General features: G+C 37.9%; 1 protein-coding gene and 1 long non-coding RNA gene across 5 annotated transcripts in view; one reads left to right on the forward strand and one right to left on the reverse strand.

The window, feature by feature from the left end:
- HNF4G (hepatocyte nuclear factor 4 gamma) overlaps positions 1–20,783 on the reverse strand; it is a 78,430-nt gene that overhangs the window by 15,971 nt on the left and 41,676 nt on the right. For 2 of the 4 annotated variants that reach the window (XM_054019612.1, XM_054019614.1), the window contains exons 2-4: positions 7,874–8,045; positions 6,193–6,287; positions 1,849–1,955 (exon numbers count right to left, since the gene is read on the reverse strand). In XM_054019612.1, coding sequence (XP_053875587.1) covers positions 1,849–1,955; positions 6,193–6,287; positions 7,874–8,019 — 348 coding nt within the window. In that variant the 5' untranslated portion in view covers positions 8,020–8,045. Of the gene's footprint in view, positions 1–1,848; positions 1,956–6,192; positions 6,288–7,873; positions 8,046–8,166; positions 8,243–11,833; positions 12,015–20,783 lie in introns of those variants that run through there. The other 2 variants (XM_054019611.1, XM_054019613.1) reach the window with 2 other exon arrangements.
- On the forward strand, positions 12,939–20,517 carry LOC128832325 (uncharacterized). Its single transcript, XR_008443960.1, has 3 exons — positions 12,939–13,253; positions 13,607–13,781; positions 19,736–20,517. It is a non-coding gene; the product is annotated as an uncharacterized LOC128832325 (long non-coding RNA).

Here is a 20,783-nt window from a genome sequence, read left to right on the forward strand (position 1 = left end):
TTAATCTTTAGAGGGGAAAATTCTAGATGGGGAATATATGCTGAAGACAATCATCTCCCAGTTTTGTGGGAGAAAAGCATAAAAAATTGATATTTAGCAGGAGCCCATTTAAGAAAACACTTTTATTCATGAACTGTATGTACCACTTGTCAATGATTAAAGGACTATAAAAACACATATGTGTATGTACTATAAACAAGTTCAAAGAATTACTAAGGAAAACAGCTTATTCTTAGATTTTAAGATCAGAAGAGACCATTATGATCACCTACTCTGATCTCTTGCTCAACACAGGCCAGAAGATTTCACCCAGTAACTTCTGCATCAAGCTCTTAACATACTGGTAGTTGAGATGCCTAGGATGACAGCTAAAAGTTAGAGCCCAAACAGAAAGTTAACCATTAATTAGGTTGATATAATTAGAAGTCTGTCACAAATAGAGATGGGCATGAGGCTGCAAAATTTGGACCCAAACTTTCCAAAGTGAAGGGTATTTGGATTTAGGGCTTCTGTTCAGAACATTATGGAGAAAGGAACAGCCATGAGGTATGGGTTAGATGAAGTGAGAACTTTTCCCTGAGTTTGGGGTTGTTAACATAGTTGCTTGAGGCCTGTATGTAATTATTCAGTTCAGCATCTACCAAAGAAGGAGAAGGCATTATCCTTAAATATTTATCTTTGTTTACTTGTTTGTCTGCCTATGTATTTTTAAGGTGTCCATCCCCATGGCTTCTGAGCATGAGCCCGAGGTGAAACATTAGTTTATTTGTTTGTAAACATGAGTTTGAGATATGAATTAATTTGTACAATAAGAAAACAACAAATCACCAGGCCTGGCTAAAAGTTACTTAAAATCTAACATTCTAAAAAATAATAGGGGAAATGCAAATACCTTTGAAGAGGCTTTTTCATTGACTACTAGAGTCAGGTGTAGTACCAAAGTACCAAGTAGTCCATTTGTACCAGCCTAGTAATATTAAGTGGCTAATTTAATTCTTTCATTTAATAAGGAACAAAGAAGGATCCAACAAATTTTACAGCTTATGGGTATTTCTTAGAGACAGTTCCATCATACGCAAGCTGCTGACAAAGGACAAGATTACAAAACTTTTGGGGATGTATCATTCAGTATAAAACAGTCAGCATGAAATCATGAAGTAAAGATGGCAGCAGTTGCCCTCCGAGTAAGTTACTAAGAGGTAAGGGAGTGTGAAATCAATTATTATGATGTATTTGCATTACAGGAAACCAGTGAATACTGTTCTACTCAACAATTAATTGGATAAAAAAGAAACCAGAGGAAAATGTAGTTCAAACCAGACAGAGTTCAAAAGCACAATGTGAATAGGTTCAGCATTTGGATCCCTTTTGTTAACCTTATTAGGGTTTATAAAATCCAAACATTAAAGCTGTGATTTTCAAAGGAGCCTAACTAAGGGAGTTAGGCACCCATTGGCATTTATTGGATGTCAGACATTTATCTCTGTTAAGCTCCATTGAAAATCCAGCCTCAAGGACCAGACAGATGCCACTAACTGCTTGAGACAGTACTTAATTTGAAAGTAAGGGGATCATAAAGCAATATTAAGGAAGAAAACTGGGACATATTGTAACTAACACAAGATGAATTTTCTTAAGTGACCTTCTTTACTGGCTTCACCATCAGAAATAGATGTATGTTCTTTATTATTGATTCTTACATTAGGAAGAAGCAGCTGGATTGCATTTTTGGAAGCAGATAGAACATTGGTCTCAATAATTATGCCTTATATAATGAGAAATAGGAAATATTTAACTATGAAAAAAATCTAAAAGGGTGTTAAATAACTTCATGGTGGATCACTGTACCTGCCGAGAAAGAGCCTCAGCTTGTGACAAAGTGTTAATAGAGGGAATGTTGCTGCCATCAAATGTGCTCCTTCTTGTGCTTATCCTGTCCCGTTCATTTTGCACAGCTAGAAAAGAATAATCATGTCATTTATTTGCTTGTAGGCAGTGTGTTTGAACATAATTTCAGAGGGCTGTTATAGAACTATATGAATCACAAGGTCTGACATCCAAAGATGACCTTGAAGTTTCAGCTCTGAGAGAGTCATGAGAAAGAGTGACAAGAAATCTTGTACATTTCTTATTCATGTAATATTGTTTGTCACTAAAAATTATTCATTTCTAATTATTGTTAGACACGGCATTTTTATGATTGGCTTTATTACAGTAGATTTGCATACTCAACTCAACAATACTCTGTAACTTGATTGGCTGGCCTCTTCTCCATCCTTAATTAACGAAGCCTAATGATATAGAAATCCCAGTCCTATTGAGTTAGGTCAAGGGTTTACAGAGCAATCACTGACAGAATGTCTGAGTCATAGAAATTCTGATACCTCTGCTCATGCTTTCCTGTGAGAAACACTGCAACAAGAGTGAATAATGAACTTAATCCATTAGTAAGGTAATTTTGAGCCTGTAATATTGGGCTCCTCCTTAGGGATGTTCAATTCCTGCCAGTTTATAGAACATTAACTAAGCAAAAATATTCCAAGCAGGTGGGTTGTGTCTCATGAGGCCTAGGAAAGGTGTATAAAAGGCTTTGGATAAGGAACCTTAATGAGCACAGACAGGGCTTATTAAGTAACAAGGCTTACTTTTTAATTCAGGAAAGAAGAGGATAAATAAAACTATCAATCAGATTTCTCAAAATTTCAATTGTATCCAAGGTTAGGCCAAGGAGAGAACAAGCATTGTGCTGATCAACATCCTTCTTTATAGCACTAGGAATCTCATCATCTTTTAAGAGTAGCAGTTTTATTTTCAATCATGTGTTTGTTATTTTTGGGGGGGAAATCTGCATTACATTGGTTCAGTTGCAGCATGAAAGGCTTCAGTAAAATATTCTTTCTCTACACTGCACAATATCCTGTAGTTTCTATGATGAATGAACACACTTTATTCCAGAGGTACACTAGCTTTTTTGCCAAGGACATTTACTGATGGGCCTCATATCAAGTCATAATAAGAAATGTCTTGCAGTGATAAACATTAAGTGTTAAATGTTCATGTAGAGATGAAACAAGAAATAGGATTTTTTTTTTAAATTGGAGGAACACAATGCCTATTCACTTAGTATTTCAAAAAGTAGGGTACTAAATACAAAATTAATTAAAATAATGTCAACATCACATGGGACCAGAAGAAGCAAGACACTGATGGTCAAATACTAAAATTAGATGTTAGCATGCCACCTGCTGGCTGAGCATAGCACTGCCAGTACTCCCTGCCTCAGTTTCCTTCCCCAAGATGGGTCTCCTCCGCATCCCCACAAGTCTGGGTTGGAGGTGTGGCTTACCTCTCCACCCAAGTCACAAATAAATATAACCCTTCAATGGTAGCAAAAGTCCAAACTAAAAAGTCTTAAACAAACCAAAATGGTTTCTCTGCCTTCTAGGGCTTCACTTCAGCCTGCCCTTTGGGCCCTGTTTTCAGCCCCTTTCTAAGCTACCTTTGAATCTTTACCCACTCTACTATAGAGCACTTGCCAGCCCCCAAGGCTGGTTCCCCTGCAGTACCCAGCCTCCTGCAGACGCTGGCTCAGGGCCTTCCACAAGAGCCTTCCCACTCCCTGTGGTTCTAACACCCTGACAGATCTCTCTCAGTCCTTTTATAAGGCCCAGGTGTCCATTAAGGTATCACCTGGCTGTCCAGTTCTGCCCCCTCAGGCTGGGAAGCAGCAAATTAATTATAGCACAAGTATGACTGGCCCCATCTCCTCTTACAAGGGCCAGTCACTGGGTGACAGGGCCACTTGCAGAATCAAAGGGAAATATCTTTGTATTGCATACGTACAGGATTCAATGGACTGGATTCACCAGTCCAATAGAGCTTCTTTGCTTACTTAGGCTAAAGCATCCTTAAGCAGACTGGAGATTCCAAGCAGAAAATTCCCTCTGTAAGGGAAATCTCTGCTCTGCTCAATCCTCCCATGATGTGTTGGACCATATACCACCAGCACACACAGTGTTATTTAGAATAAGATCCCTCCAGTTCTGATTTATGCTGCGGCCAGGAGCGGTGCCAGGGTTTTTGGCGCTCTAGGCGGGGGTCCTTCCACGCTCCCGGTCTTCGGGGCACTTCGGCGGCGGGTCCCGGAGCGAGTGAAGGACCCGCCACAGAATTGCCGCAGAAGACCTGGAGCGTGGAAGGACCCCCACCACTGAATTGCCGCCGAGGGCGGCAAAATGCCGCCCCCCCAGATCTTGGCGCCCTAGGCGACCGCCTGGCTGTGGCTGGACAGCTCTGAATCAGCATAGCTCAGATGTAGTGGAGAACCAGGACCAATATGTTTTATAGGAAAAATGGTGTAAAATCAGTGAAAAAAGTTATGCAAATTTTTTAATCTATTCATTTTATAAGGTTTGAGTGTCTTTGAAATTCTGCCTTTTGCAAAATGTTGAGGGCCACACAGATAATTCAACATTTTTCTTACAAGGATCCTACAGTGAATTCAAAGCACTACTGATTTTAATGGTCTGAATGCTAGAGGCCAAGTTCTGCACCATTATACCAATGTAAATGCAAAGCAACTCCACAGACTTAATGGAGTTATTTTAGATTCATGACTGTAAATAAGAGCAGAATTTCGCCATGTGACTGCAAGAAGAAAATACATTTAATCCTCTCTCCTACAAATTTTTTTGCCATTAGCAAAGCCAAAAACATATAACACCACACAATAAACCACTCTTACACTAATAAGGTACTTGCAGAAGCACACTGTAAACCCACTTCACTACAGTAAAGTTACAGAGTCGTGCTGTAAACTGGCCTTATGATGGATTAAAAAAACATGCCAAACCAGGTTGTAAAACAGTTTCACCACAATAAACATAAGTATAGTAATGTGGGAACCACAAAAGGCTCCATTTTTATTTTATTTGAACATACATGGGATCCCAACCAAGCCATGTACTCTTCTGTCCCTACACAATGATCCCTTCCCTACCAGGATCTGAGACTCTCCCATAGCACTCCAAACTAGTATGTTTTTTCTTGCTAGCGTTGTCTTCTTGCAGTTGTCGGCTACCCTCACTTTAATACAAGGACCTTTCACCTCTCCAGCTTGGAAACTGCCACATAGGGTAACTGTACCCCATCAGTTCCTGGATGGTCTGTAAGGGACAATCCCACACTGCCACTACAGAGGAGAATAGCACTGAATTACTCGCTGCTGCTGCCTCCAGAATGTTATTATCTGACTGACTCAGTAAAAGCACAGAAACTGCAGCCACCCCATCTGAGAAAGTGAGTCACAAAGAGCTTCTGTCAATCCCCTTGACCACATGGGGTAGACTCAGAGCACATAATCAGTACCACCTGACTTGCATGAGCAATAACAAGCAACCAACTTTGAAATGTGAAAATCTGGGCAGCAACATTTTTTTGCAATCAGTAAATTGCTTGAATTTCACTAACATTTCACAAACTTAAACAGGTCTATTTTGAAAAAAATGTTCTCATAGTTTAGCCATCTGTTAGAGCATATTTGGCATCTTAGGTGAACAGATATCATGAATTTTTAATTTATATAATTTTATCTCATTGAATAAGCAAAGTGTGTCTTTAATAATTGCAAAAATGTGTTGTCACCTTAAAGACCTCAAAACCAGAGAACTTCACACACACACTTTTTTCTGATTTATGCACCTCCAACATTTTAACTAAATTAAAGAGTTAGCAGATTGACATTGAAAATTATTACTAGAGGCAGTCACCAACCAAAACCCTGGACACAAATTTCATATCTTTATAACGAATAGAACCAAAACTCCAAATCTGAACATTCCTGAATTTATGGATTCCAAACTCAGGTCTGATTTCAGATTTTCACAACGTTTGACGTGTTGGGACTTGAATCTAGGATTCACATACTACAAAAATAAATTTAAGCTGCAAACTCCGTTCTGACTCTGTTAATTTGTTAGAGGTACAAAATACTATAACTTCAAAATTTACTAACTTAAAAAATTAAATGAAGTATATAATAGTAAAATCACTCTCTTTGTGAAGGCACTAGAGTTATCTATTCACTGAGTTATTCTAATGTGATATTCTTTTAGTTTTATACTAAGTTTTAACACTCATTTAGATTAAGTGTTTATTTCTCTTTGTACGTCAAGTAATAAAGCAATCTATTACCTTCTTTTTTCATTCCTGCTCGAAAACACTTTTTTAAACGACAGTATCTGCATTGATTCCTCTTATCCTTGTCAACAACACATTGTCGGCTGAATCTATCAGATACAAGAAAGGGTAAACATATTAGAGCATTAATAAAGCACAGTCCTTATTAGTAAGAGGGACAACAATTAATGTGGGCTGTCAAAAACTGTTTCCAACTATCAGCCTTCACCCATCTTTTTCTTTAATTCAGCCTTGAAAAATGTTTTCCACCTGTACATCTGGCAAGAATAATTTCTTATAATGGGCAAGATGCCATTAGTTTTTTCATCATCACAGCAAATATTTTGTATGAATAATAGTATTTAATAGTCAATATTTGGTTTAAATTTTAAAAAACATAATTTATGCCAGAAGCCTTAGGACACAAGACGTTGATAAAAAGGGCTTTAAACAAATGATAGCACGAGTAGGAGAGATCTCTGTATTCTGGAGAGGGGTTCTAGGCAGCCTTTTTGAGGATAGAGAAAGAAAGAAAAGAGTGCCAGAGGGCAGTCAATAGTAAAGATCTGGCAGCCCTTTAAAAAGAACAGTGGGGAACTATGATTAAAACAATGAGGGTCCTGGAAGCAAATGTTTCTTTGAGTCTGATGGTCCTCAGGACAGGACAAAATAATTTTGGAAAGCAATATTTGTAGAACAAGAACCAAGCCGCTGCCATTGCAAATGAAAACAGAAATTTTTGGTCCCAGAATTTCAAAACTTCAAGATTGCTGGAAGGTGTAGTTCAACTAAGTACTGGGCACACAACCATCCAAGTGGAGGTCAGGGGATGTCTCCCTAGTAGTCTATATACATTTTGGCACACCACAAAGGAAAGGTACGGTGTGATTAGAAGAACAGTAGAACATCATTTCCAGCAGTACAGAGCTCCTTACAGATAAGTTATCTCTTGTATGTTCTTCAGATCAGGATTTATGAGTCTTAAGCACTCTTTAGAAACTGTCTTTCATCAGAGAAAAACAAATGTTTAGTGAGAAATCTCCAAAATGTTGCTTATCACAAACCCAGCAAAAAAAATTTTTTTTTAGGAAATTCTCTATATGTTCACATACAAAAAATGGCAAGCCAGTTCCTTAGCTGGTATAAATTAGTCTAGCACTAATGACGTTGATAGATCTATCACAATGTAATCCATCTGAGCATCTGTCCTGGTGTATTTCACCTGGTGCTGGTAACTGGAACAGTCAATACCAAAAAGTAATCGTGATAAAACTTGCCTCTAGTGGAGAATCAAGGTAGGTCATTCTAAAAGATACTATCTTAAAGGTGATTATCTAGATGCTTATTAAATACCTTGTAATATTTATTTTTATTGTTTTGCCTACAGATCATTTAAATGTACCCAAGAATTTCATAGCAATGAGTATGATTTTCCTCATGAGAGACAGGTAAACATAAATTTTTAATGTATTATGTTTGAAGGGGGGGGTGTTGGGTGCAGACAATTCTTTTCAGTGATTTGTAGGAAAGTAATTTTTTCCAATTACATTAACAAACCAACAATCATACGTTTTGTCCACTGTATCGTTTATTCAGTTTGAAAAAGAAAGAAAATATTCACTGTATAAATTACATCTGAAAGTGATTTGCCACCGGCTTAATGAATTAAGTTTCCCAAGCTGAATATTTCAAATACCTGCAGGTATAGACATGACTCTTCCGTATGCTACGTCTAAAGAAGCCCTTGCACCCATCACAACTGGAGGCACCATAATGTTTGCCAGTTGCTCTGTCTCCACATATTGCACAAAGACCACTGACTCCATTGTCTGCAGTGTTCATGTTGAGTGGTTCTGCTGAAGAACTGTCTGATGAGGGACAAGAACAACATATGCAGTTATGATTAAAACCTGAAACGAATACAACACCATGACTATTTACACTTACATGGAGATTTAACTGGCCTTTTCTCTTTTAATTAGCATTTACCATTTACTGATCATACAAAGACAGCATGTCTAATTACATCTGGTTGTTATTCTAATGAATCCTTTCAAACCCATCACGTCTGGTTATCAGAATTTATGATGCTTATAACAAGAAATGCTTTTTGTCCAAACTATTGCAGATTCAAAGAAGTGGTTTGAAAGTTAAAGTGTACAAGAAATACCTAACTTTCTATTTGTGTGTAACTATTTAAATATTCTTGCTAACAGAAATCATTAAGAGGGACATTGGTACAAAACAAAATTTTTTAGTCAGCTGGTAAAACATCCATAAATTAATTCACATGACATTGCAATAGTTGGCTATCATCATTCCTTTCATGAAAAGAATCTCAGTTATTATTGGCACAGGTATTTTTAAAAAAGTTCTGAATTAAATTTCATGAAAAAATTATTGGAGAAGGTTGGCATAGTGTTATTTCCATACAGGAAGAGTTTCATGCAAGGTTGATGTAGACCAGTGGGTCTCAAACTTTTTTACTGATGACCCCTTTCACATTGCAAGCCTCTGAGTGTGACCCCCCCTAATAAATTAAACACCTCCTTTAATATATTTAACACCATTATAAGTGCTGGAAGCAAGCGGAGTTTGGGGTGGAGGTTGACAGCTCGCGACCTGCCATGTAATGACCTCGTGACTCCGAGGGGTCCCAACCCCAGTTTGAGAACCCCCGATGTAGACATTCTGTGTGCATCCAGGCATGCCACCTGAATTGGGGGGGGGAGGGATAGCTCAGTGGTTCAAGCATTGGCCTGCTAAACCCAGGATTGTGAGTTCAATCGTGAGGGGGCCACTTAGGGATCAAAAGCAAAATCAGTACTTGGTCCTGCTAGTGAAGGCAGGGGGCTGGACTCAATGACCTTGCAGGCTCCCTTTCAGTTCTAAGAATGGACATATGGTTTTACCACATTTATTCTCTTTTTATTCACTATTTGGGAGAAGGTTTTTGTTCAGATGAATATTTGCAAAATTGCTATTCTTTGTATATGTGTGTAGTTATACAAAAAGAAGATTCTCCTGTCTACATTTTCAATCATTCAGTCAAGAAGAAGAAACATTGCTATGTGACTTCGACATTCAATCATATATCACAAATAGTTACAGAATAGTTTATGAACAACACATAGGATATTTTTTTAGCAAACTATTATTAATATTAATTATTTATATGATGGTAGCATCTACAGGCTTCAACTAAGACCGAAACCCCATTGTACCAGATACTGCACATACATCTAATAAAATATAGACCCCGTTCCAAAGAACTTACATTCTAAATAGACAAATAGCCAAGAGTGCAAGAAAGTAAGCATGATTTCTATTGTATAGACAGGGAATTGAGACAGAGAGAGATTAAGAGTGGAACTGAGCAGAGGTTGGAAGTTCCAGTTTGCAAAGGATTTCAGAATCTGGCTTTGTTCTGATTTGGAATGAAAAACAAACATGTCAAAATTCTCTGCAAGCCAAAATTAAACAAAATCATTTTGGGTCAATCAAAACATTTAGTTTAGACAAAATCAAAATGTTTCATATCAATTTTGACTTATTTTGTATTATAATGAGTAATACAAAATTTTGGAAATTCTAAATTAAGTCATTTCAAAATGAAAAACTGAAATGCTTTATTCCAAAAATGTTGAAATAATCAGTTTCAAATTTGTCAAAACTTTCTCCTCCCTCTCCCTCACCCCCAGTCTTTCGTCTGAAATAAAATTCTGGTGAAATCAACTCAATTTTGTGAAGCATTTCAATGTTGACAGAAGGGCATGTGCCAACAGAATGTGGTTCTGGTGAAGCGTGTCTGACCAGCTCTGATTAAGATACTTGCTCAAGTTCACAGAGGAAATACATAGCAGAGCTGCGAATTGAAACCAGATCTCCTGAGTCCCCATCAGTGCATTATCCACAAGACCATTCTTTTAGACTGATTCTTACAGTTACTTAAGATAAGCTTAAAAATGAATTGCAACCAGAATAAGACTACATTTAATAAATATGAATTAAAATTTGCCAACTAATCATTTTCATTGACTAATTCAACCATCTGCATTACCAATATAAACTTCCCTTGCCTAACTTCCCTTCCCCCATGTATATATGTGTATGTGTGTCTGTATCTTTAACAGATCCGTAAGAGTTATGTTAAGCAAAAATAACTAATTACCAAGAAAATCCCCCTTCTTAAATCAAGTAAGTGGAGAAACCATCTAAAGCTCAAGTGACCATTGTTTAAAGCCTCATAATCACTTAAGAAGAGGAAATTTTTCTTTCATGACAAATGTTATTTTTTCTTCTTCTAGGCAGAATCAATAATTAAATCTACATTTCTGTTCACTAGTCTGGTTGCAAAGAAATTGTAATGGAAACATCCAAAATCGAAACAAAAGTTTCAAGACACACCTATACAGGCCCACTTAAGCTCTATATTGTATTTGTGAGATATGCAGAATGAACATTTTTCACATCAAAGACATTATTTATATATATATATGGGGGGAGGGATAGCTCAGTGGTTTGAGCATTGGCCTGCTAAACCCAGGGTTGTGAGTTCAATTCTTGAGGGGGGCCACTTAGGAATCTGGGGCAAAATCAGTACTTGGTCCTGCTAGTGAAGGCAGGGGGCTGGACTCAATGACCTTTCAAGGTCCCTTCCAGTTCTAGGAGATGGGATATCTCCATTAATTTAATTTACTATGGAACAAAATACAAGTACAAATGAACTTTTCCACAAATGCTGAAATATTTGCTCTGCCTTTTAAAAAACAAACTACAAACAGCAGCAATGTGTCTATAGTTTTAGACTAGATAAAAATAATTGTTGTGCTAGTGCTAAATATACTTTCTCTATCCTTAATGAATTTCAGTTCTAAACTTTAAAGTAATTACATTACATTAAAACATTCACTTTCAGAGATTAAAATTTCCTTTATGTCTGTGGTAGAATATTCAGTTATGGTAAAGTTAAATACAGCATGCAACATGTTTGAGGCAATATTTTTATGAATGGAATGTCACAAAAACCCATAGCATAACAACCCATATCATAAACAATTCTAACCTAAGTTAAAATGTTACACTCATCAAATACCAAGCGCCTCTCCCAGCTAAACATTAGCCTGCAGAGTGTCAATGTGATTAAAAACTTATTACATTATACAAATAAAATATGAGCCCATCAATTGGAAACTAGACAGCCAGAGCAAGGAGATCATTTTCTCCACAATCGGTAAAATTTCCCAAACCTCTGGATAATTTTGTTCTATCTGTCATTTAAAATGTTATGTGCAAAATCTACCTTCATGCCCAAACTGTCAATACTACTTATTCATTTGTTTTACAGTAAATAAAACAACTGCTGAAAGCCCCCTTTTCTTCCTTTGATTAATTGACTGATGACAGTGGAATTCACTTACTTTCTTACACATAACTGGTATTTTATTTTCTTTAACAGAAAAAAGTTATCATTTTATTAACTTAGATTTAATGATGAAGTGTAAAAGAGCAGATCTGTTGCCATAACCCCCCTCCCCCGCCGCCCAAATGCTCTATTAATAAAACATTTAACTAGCACCTTACAGCATTACTTAGTTTTACTTTTTTCCGTTAACCCATAGCTTGATTTTGCATCACTGAGAAGAAGAGAACTCACCATTGCCATTATACAGAATCTGCATAGTTTCAAACTCCAAAGTAGTATAAATTGGATCTAAGATTTCACTGTAGTTTGCCATGTCCATGTCCAATACTGGTTCCGACAGCCTCATCATTGAATGGGAAAACAGTAAAAGAAGCTACTCAAGAGTACAAATGCAGAATGAAGAGATCTACTCTGTTTTGCTGGCAATCAGTGATTGATAATCCAAAGTTAACAGTAAACAGTGTCACTTATGTGCAGCGATGGGAGGAGCTGTAAAACTGCTTCTGCATGCCATATTCTGACTATATCTTTTTTTCTTTTATGGTACACCAAAGCAATTCTTGTGATAATCTTGGAATGTTCCATAGACTAGTCTTATCAGGAGTCATATTGGCTTGAATTTTCGAGGAAATTGAAAAGGGTGTCCAGCAGCTGATTCTGCTAATTTTAATAACAAAGTGCCAAATGCTACCCATTCCCTGGATCCCTGCTACATAGCCTCTGTGAGTATGGAAGGCCCTAAACACATGCAGAACCACAGGGGGTCTTCAGGTAGAAAGACTCCATACCTACATTCCCAATTGCTATCACAACCAATGTTCTGCACAAGTGGTAGTGAACTGGCTGCATAGACATGTTATACCAAGCCACTATGTTAAAGGGAAGATTCCTTCTTCTCAACCCCAATAAAAAGCCACTTTATGCAGGTTTTGCAGAGAGGAAGGAAGGCAGCAGAATTTGGTCCATACACAAGCTGCTCTTAAATACTGTTTTACAGGATTCCACACATTTATGATGATCCCAGGAGTTAATTATGGGAATCCACTCTTTGTACAATACAGTTACATTAAAGATTACCAGCAGAGAACTGTAAAACTAACTAGCAGGTGTTTAATTAGCTACATTCAATGACTGGCTACAGGTTCAACCTGTGATAGATAGTAAGGCAAGTCAGCCTCAGCGTAGCCTGCGATCAGAGAACTATTCACCGCTGAGTGTGATGGAAACTTAATTATAATGATGACCCAGCTACGGGAAATCAGGGAGAGGACTTCTTAAACAAAACTGGGAACTCAGTCTAAGGGAAGTTCCATTGTGGGAAGGGACTGGGAAAGTCAGGCTTGATGAGACCCACAGAGAGCAGGTTAGGCTCCTGTGGCAGAGGGCTCTAAAAAAGGCCCTGTAAGGAAAAAGGAAGGTCCTTGAGGAAAGCTGCTAGAGTCCCTAACATGGGGAAGTACAATAGAACCTCAGGGATATGAACACCAGAGTTATGAACTAACTGGTCAGCCACACACCTCATTCTGAACTGGAAGTATGCAATGAGGCAGCAGAGACCAAAAAGAAAGAAAAAAAAGGCTGTACAGTACAGTGCTGTGTTAAATTTAAACTACTAAAAAAAAGGTTAAGTTTAAAAAAAATATTTGACAAGGTAAGGAAACTGTTTCTGTGCTTGTTTCATTTAAATTAAGATGGTTAAAAGCAGCATTTTTCTTCTGCATAGTAAAGTTTCAAAGCTGTATTAAGTCAATGTCCAGTTGTAAACTTTTGAAAGAACAACCATAATGCTTTGTTCAGAGTTACAAATATTTCAGGGTTACGAACCCATTCCCGAAGGGTTCGTAACTCTAAGGTTCTACTGTAGTGGGAAAACCCTGCTGGGAGGAACCAACATAAGGGAACACTCTACAGGGACCATGAGCGGGGATCAATAAGCAGATAACTTCATCGTGGCCCAAGATGGGCGGAAGAATCATTTGTTAAGACATTTATTTGAAATTTCAGATGGACTTTTTGTTATCCTGGCAGAGGATTGAACCTTAAGGTGACCTGGCCCGAGGGTGAAGCCATGGAAAACTCAAACACACACCGGCTAATGGGGCCATGGAAATGGCTACTCAGAGTACAAGAGGTGAAGTTTCCTGCAACAGCACAACCTGATGCCAGAGACACTGCAGCAGTAAGATCTACTATTCACAATATAATAATGTTTATTTGAATGAAAAGCTATTTGGAGATGGCTGTTCTTGCAAAACTAGCCCCCAAACAATTCCTTTAAAAGCCCCTTTAATTACAACAGCATATAAAAACAATAAGGGAGAGTCCTTGAATCAGGCCTTTTGAGCACAAGCAAAACAAAGCATCATTGCATCTAACCAGAAAGCAGAATATCGGACAAACTATATAATGTGGTGCCTTTTATTTGACTTCTCCCACTTTCACTCAAGAATCAATATGACTTTCTGAACTCCACGAACCGGAAGAGAAGACTATTATGATATCTGGGAATTCTACCAAATTCTTGGGATTGGGATCCCAGATATTAAAACATTGTGTGTCTAGAAACATGAAAGACCTTCTCTCCTAAGGGTCAGATTTTTAAAGGTATTTAGGTGCATATAGATACAAGTAAGTGCTTTTGAAAATCCCAGTAGGCACCTAGGTGCCTAACTTCCATTGAAATTTCCTATCTGTATCTGCAGGTGCTTAAATACCTTAAAAAATTATGAAAACTGTTCTACATTTATGATATGGTACATAGATTTCTGCCTTTAACCATACTTACTTTTCCAACAAAGCCCAACTTTTTAAAAAGCTGATATAGGATTTTCTTGAAAGATTTGGAGGGGAAAAATCTGTAGCTGAAATACCACATTTATTTAGCAAAATTCTTTGAACTGTTTTCATCATGCACTAAAATCATCTGATGTTTTCTAAGCCTTTCAATTTGAAAGTGATTTTCAATAGCTGTAATACTGCAGTAGGATAATTGCTAATAATCTAATTATTCACCAAACTGGTAGAATAAACATGCTACTTTAAACAGTACATAAAGGTTTGAATGTTAACTAAAATTATTTTTCAATTCTGACACCTAAACTTTTGAGAAGATTTTAAATGAAGATGTGATATTTCTAGAAATGGCCACTAGCTTTTTCACACAAATTTTTTAATTGCCCAAGAATCAAAAAAAGGATACAACACTAAGCAAGTTTTTGGCCATAAAATAATTGTATACAGCTAGGTTACATGCTCAGAGCCCCAGGCCTAAAAGACTTGGGTACCTGCTTAACTTTAAAGTGGGGAGGGAAAAGAATCCTACTCCTCCACTTCTATCAGAATGGCAGGGGTCATAAGAAAAGCCATACTGGGTCAGACCAAAGTATCTAGTATCCTGTCTTCTGACAGTGGCCAATGCCAGGTGCCCCAGAGGGAATGAACAGAACAGGTAATCATCAAGTGAACCATCCTCTGTCATCCTTTCCAAACTACTGGAAAACAGAGGCTAGGAACATCATCCCTGCCCATCCTGGTTAATAGCTATTGATGGACTTATCTAGTTCTTTTTTGATCCCTGTTATAGTCTTGGTCTTCATAACTTCCTCTGACAAAGAGTTCCATGGGTTTACTGTGCATTGGGTGAAGAAATACTTCCTTTTATTTGTTTTAAACTTGCTGCCAATTAATTTCACTTGATGACCCCTAGTTCTTGTGTTATGAGCACGAGTAAATAACACTTCCTTATTTACTTTCTCCCACACTTCAGTCATGATTTTATAGACCTCTTTCATATTCCCTCTTAGTCGTCTCTTTTCCAAGATGAAAATTCCCAGTCTTATTAATCTTTCTTCGAACGTCATATGGAAGCTGTTCCATATGCCTAATCATTTTTGTTGCCCTTTTCTGTACCTTTTCCAATTCCAATAAATATATTTTTGAGATGGGGCAACCACATCTGCATGCAGTATTCAAGATGTGGGTGTACCATGGATTTATATAGTGGCAATCTGATATTTTCTGTCTTATTATCTATCCCTTTCCTGATGATTCCCAACATTCTGTTCACTTTTTTGACTGCTGCTGCCATTGACTGGATGTTTTCAGAGAACTATCCACAGTGACTCCAAGATCTCTTTCTTAAATGGTAACAGCTAATTTAGACACCATCATTTTATACACCTCTACACCGATATAACGCGACCTGATATAACATGAATTTGGATATAACGCGGTAAAGCAGCACTCCGGGTGGGCGGGGCTGCACGCTTTGGCAGATCAAAGCAATTTCGCCTATAACGCGGTAAGATTTTTTGGCTCCCGAGGACAGTGTTATATCAGGGTAGAGGTGTATGTATAATTGGGATTATGTTTTCCAATGTGCATTACTTTGCATTGCAAACATGACATTGTCCAACATGACAACTGTTATTGAAGCCTCAGGACTGCACATCCAGCTGGTGCATTTGTCCTCTTCAAGGAGAGTTGTCAGTATCTCTCCGTACCTGAAGGTCCTGCTCCTTCTATGCTCACTCTCTCTCCCACAATCCCCCTCTCAGGCTGGGGCACAGGGAACCCTTCCTGAACAGAGCTCTACAAGATGAAAAGTGTATAAAATGACCAAACCCTGCCTTCCCCAGGAGAATCTCATCCATTCTGGTTCATCAGAGCCTTCACGGACTACAAAGGTGCAGGAAGCGATGTAGCGAAGTAGTGATGACATTTAAAACCCCATTAAATAGATTCCTTTTATATATATAAAAAAAAAAGTACAGTCCAAAGTAGGGCAGTTATTTTATAGTGTCCTTTTTAATGTTTTTGTTGACGTAAATCACAATAAATTAAGTCATATATTCGTGAAATTTTATATAAATATGATTTAGGCATTTAGTAGAGACATGACCTTTACAGTCAAGATACAATTTGGGGTAAATTATCCTCCCATCCAGGGTTCATATATTCATACATGGGATCAATGCAGGCTAGCATTAATTCTACCTTGTTTCTTGTAATTTGACTAGTTTCATCAGCTAATCTGGATGTGATCCTGGGAGCTTTGCCTGATTAAGGAGAGGAATTTATAATGGCTCCTCCTTGTCATTTGCTGGAACTCAGCTGTCCACCCTGGGTTAAGTGATAAAGTGTGGGGGGAAATAGCATAGTATATATCTGGTTGAAATTATGAGGTGAGATTCCATATTCACATTGAGTAGCACCTTAGGCCTCAAAGTTACACAATGAGACTAAGATTAAGTATGAGCATAAGTCTTTACAGGATGGAGACCTCACTATGTAAGTAGCCCTACTGATCTGGAGAAAAAAAAAAAGATTAACTCCATTGGGTCTACTTGCAGAGAAAGGCACTACTCATTGTCAGAAACCGTGGCAAAATCTGGCCGTGATGTAATCCCAAACACTGTCAAAACAACGAAAATTGATTCAAATTATTCACCCAGAAAGAACTTTGAGGTTTTTTTAGTTTAGTTGCAATAGTACAGTAATCAATTTTTCAGCCACAGAAAATGACTAGATTTTGTCAGACAATTAATACAATCTAAAATTGTGAGTACAAAAATGTGAAAAGGTAATCACTCTGTTTTGGCCTAGCTTCAAATATGGATCTGGAACCAGAGGTGCTGAGGATCGATGCATAGCTCCAGATAGATTTCAACCTTCAATCCACTGTCAGTCCAAGCTTTATAAAGTTTACTAGCATTCAGACCCAGGCACAGTGATATTTTTTTCACATTATTAGACACCTGTATTGTTTTTCAAATTTTTTATGACCTTGCAACTTGTAGCCTGAAATGCTCTTTCATATTCTGAGCTAAGTCATGTACCTCTGACAGCAGGGAAATACTAGCCTCAGATAAGCAGAAGTTTAAAAATGGCATGACTAGCCCAGCAAAAAAAAAATGTTCCTTTGAGATGTTTACTTTGATTCTGTAAACCAGAGTAAGAAATGTGATTTAAAAAAAAAATTCTGCATAATTCTGAAGGAAGAAAAAGAAGGTACATTTAAAAAAAAAATCTGAACTCATTATCAACTGATACAGGCACTAGCAGAAAGCAATCCTATCTTATCTGTAAGACTATTAAGCCTCTTAATCATCCTTCTGCCTATATTAGATTTAATCATTCTTTCTGATCATGGTGTAAAATAGAACACAAGCTAATAAAATCAAGGTTATTTCAAATCAAACCACAATTGATAGTGAAAGCATGTCTTTAAAAGCTGCAGTTGGAAAAGTGTATACACGATTATATCCTCTTGTATGCTTATTCCAGATTGACAAATTAGGTCCCTAAAATAGTGTCAGTTCTGGGGCTAGCTTGTGATTTATCCATTTGCTCTAAGTCAGAGGCAGAGAGTCACAGTCTCCCTCCCACTGGGCCCCACTGCTATGGAGAGGGAATAAACTGCACTGGGTCTACACGGGATTCATCATGTCTGCCAATACTGACATTGGGGAGAGGGATAGCTCAGTGGTTTGAGCATTGGCCTGCTAAACCCAGGGTTGTGAGTTCAATCCTTGAGGGGGCCACTTAGGAATCTGGGGCAAAATCAGTACTTGGTCCTGCTAGTGAAGGCAGGGGGCTGGACTCAATGACCTTTCAAGGTCCCTTCCAGTTCTAGGAGATAGGATATCTCCATTAAATTTAATACTGCAGCACACCTCTGTTGCCCAGTGTGTTGGCAGGGATGGATGTTTCACTCTGCCTCTTTCCATTCACATGTGTGAGGGGTGGGACACAGTGATTCTGCACAGCCTGCTTTCCCCCAGTGCTGTGAGCAATTTTATGCACATATTGTGCAGCCATGTAAGTGGGGCCAGAAACTTGTTCTAAAAGAATATATTAATTCAGTGAAAGATGTCAGATCACAGTGACTCTATTTATCTGCCTAACAGTTACTGTACATAAAGCAGCAGTGCAAATTTCCTTGCCCCACCAGTGTGTCTCAACCCTGTCTTGGAGGGACAGCCCAATCAGAGGTAGGAGAGAGTAGTCCAGTGTTTTGCCCATGCAACTATTTGCCTCTCAGCTGAAAGACAACAAGGGTGCTAGTTAATGACGGACAAACAGCATGGTTGGTAATGTGGACACTTGCACACTAGGAACGGGATTCAATCACCAGCTTGTTTTATCTAGGGAAACAGCAAAGGAGATAATGTCTTTTGGTCACAACTGACCTGGGCTATATTAAAAGAGGTGACATAGCAGTCAAAGACTCTACATCCCATGACCCATCTTCCCATGGACCACTCAGCTTCCTTATTGCTGTGTGTTTTGCAATAAATGGATACAGCACAGGACCTTCATCACTGATGTCACAGTGCCACTTTGCCAGCATTTCAGTTCCAATTACAATGTTTAGGGAGAGTGTTTCAATCAAGGATAAGCATTTTGCATGTGCCAACAAACACATTCAACAGGCATAAAAACTAACAATGTGTGAAATTCCACACCAGTAGGGCCACCTACTTTAAAGAAAAATAGGAATCTGTGCCTCATTTTAAGCCCATCTTAGAATGGAACCATAAATATGGAGTCGTTACCACCCATTTGTTAACTTCAAATTGGCTTCAGGACTTGAACTCCAAACATAGTCATCACAACATGATATTGTTTTATAATAAAATAGTGAGAAAATCAATTAGCCACTTCGGAACATTTATGACAACGAGAGTGATACCTCTAGATACCAACATCCGCCAGCACTGAAGGCTCGGGAAGGCTGCAACTCCCAATTCCCGGCCACATTTTGTAATGGGGCCCTATATTTAGCATGTGTGGAACCAAGACCATAGATGCTATTTCTGAACTTTGGTGACTGAAATCCAGATTTGTGGCTCAGGTCCATCCCTAATAATTATATAATTAATCAAAGGGAAAAAGATTGGGTGGAAAAGTATTAATTTGTACTACATATTAGGGTTGGGTGTGTAGCACCCTGATTTGATGCAGAATTACAACCTGTTTTGTAATTAATAATTCAAATATCAAAAGTTGACTCTTAGGTCTTAAATAAGCTGTATATCCAAGACATTACAGTATTAAATTTATTAGATTTGTGCAAAATAATTTTTTTTTCTTGTGCATGAAACTACTGTAAGGACTTCTGTTTTATGGCAGGAAAACATCTGCAGGCTTCTCTCAGTTCTGAAACATTACTGAAAATCTGCAACACTACAATGCAAAAATATATGTTCCAGAGCCAAACAAGGACAAGGCTGGCTTCTGAATTGGTTAATGTTAAAGGAATTTGCAAACCAATTTGTGACTCATGGGATTAAATACGGAACAACTGCTCCCACAAAACTGATCTAAGGTAGTAAAAACAATGCAAACTTCTCTATATAGTACCACCACTAGCTTAGTTTAGACAGCATACAAGAACAGATGTATCCCATTTCACACTGTATCTTCATTGTGAGTTTGTCCAAAAAGTTGTGGAGGGGAGGGGGGAGTTAAAAGAAAAAAAAAAAACACCAAAAAATTAGAGCTAGTCACTGAATTTAATGAAATATTTTCACAGTTCACCTATTAGGCTAGGCCGTAAGATTAGCTGTAACAACCATGCTAGGTGAAACATAAGTACAAATCTTTGTGGGAAATAAATCTATGTTGAGCCTGTTTCCATTACATACATTTTTAGACACTTAGACCACCCGCATGCATTCTGCAAATGCTAGTCTCTTGCAGGTGCTGAACTAACTCCTATTTTCATCAGAACCAGTGATTCATTACATAAAGCTCTATTGTATCACATGACAAAAATAAATAACTTTTAATGCAGTATGATGAGCCTTTTTATTTTTAAGGTAATTGGGAACAGACTAACGTTGCATGTTTCTTAACTAGACACCGAAATTGTCTTCACATTTATACCTTTGGCTTAATAAAGAATCCATTTTCGAGATCTTTCAACTGTAACCTCCACAGTCATTAATAAAAATATATGGAAACCAAAGAATCTGTATGACCTCTGTTAAGTCACATTTTTGTTAACCCTTTGGAGACTGCAGACATGCCCTACTGAGCACTAATTTGGCTGACAGTGTGGAAAATGTTGCCAGCTAAGTTCAGGGGATGGTAATATATGTAGGTTCCATGAGATTTTTCAAAACTGACAGATTTGGCCACACAATGCCCTTTATTTTCATTGTACAATTTTCAACTG

Source organism: Malaclemys terrapin, chromosome 2, assembly GCF_027887155.1.
Source record: "Malaclemys terrapin pileata isolate rMalTer1 chromosome 2, rMalTer1.hap1, whole genome shotgun sequence".
Lineage (NCBI taxonomy): Eukaryota > Metazoa > Chordata > Testudines > Emydidae > Malaclemys > Malaclemys terrapin.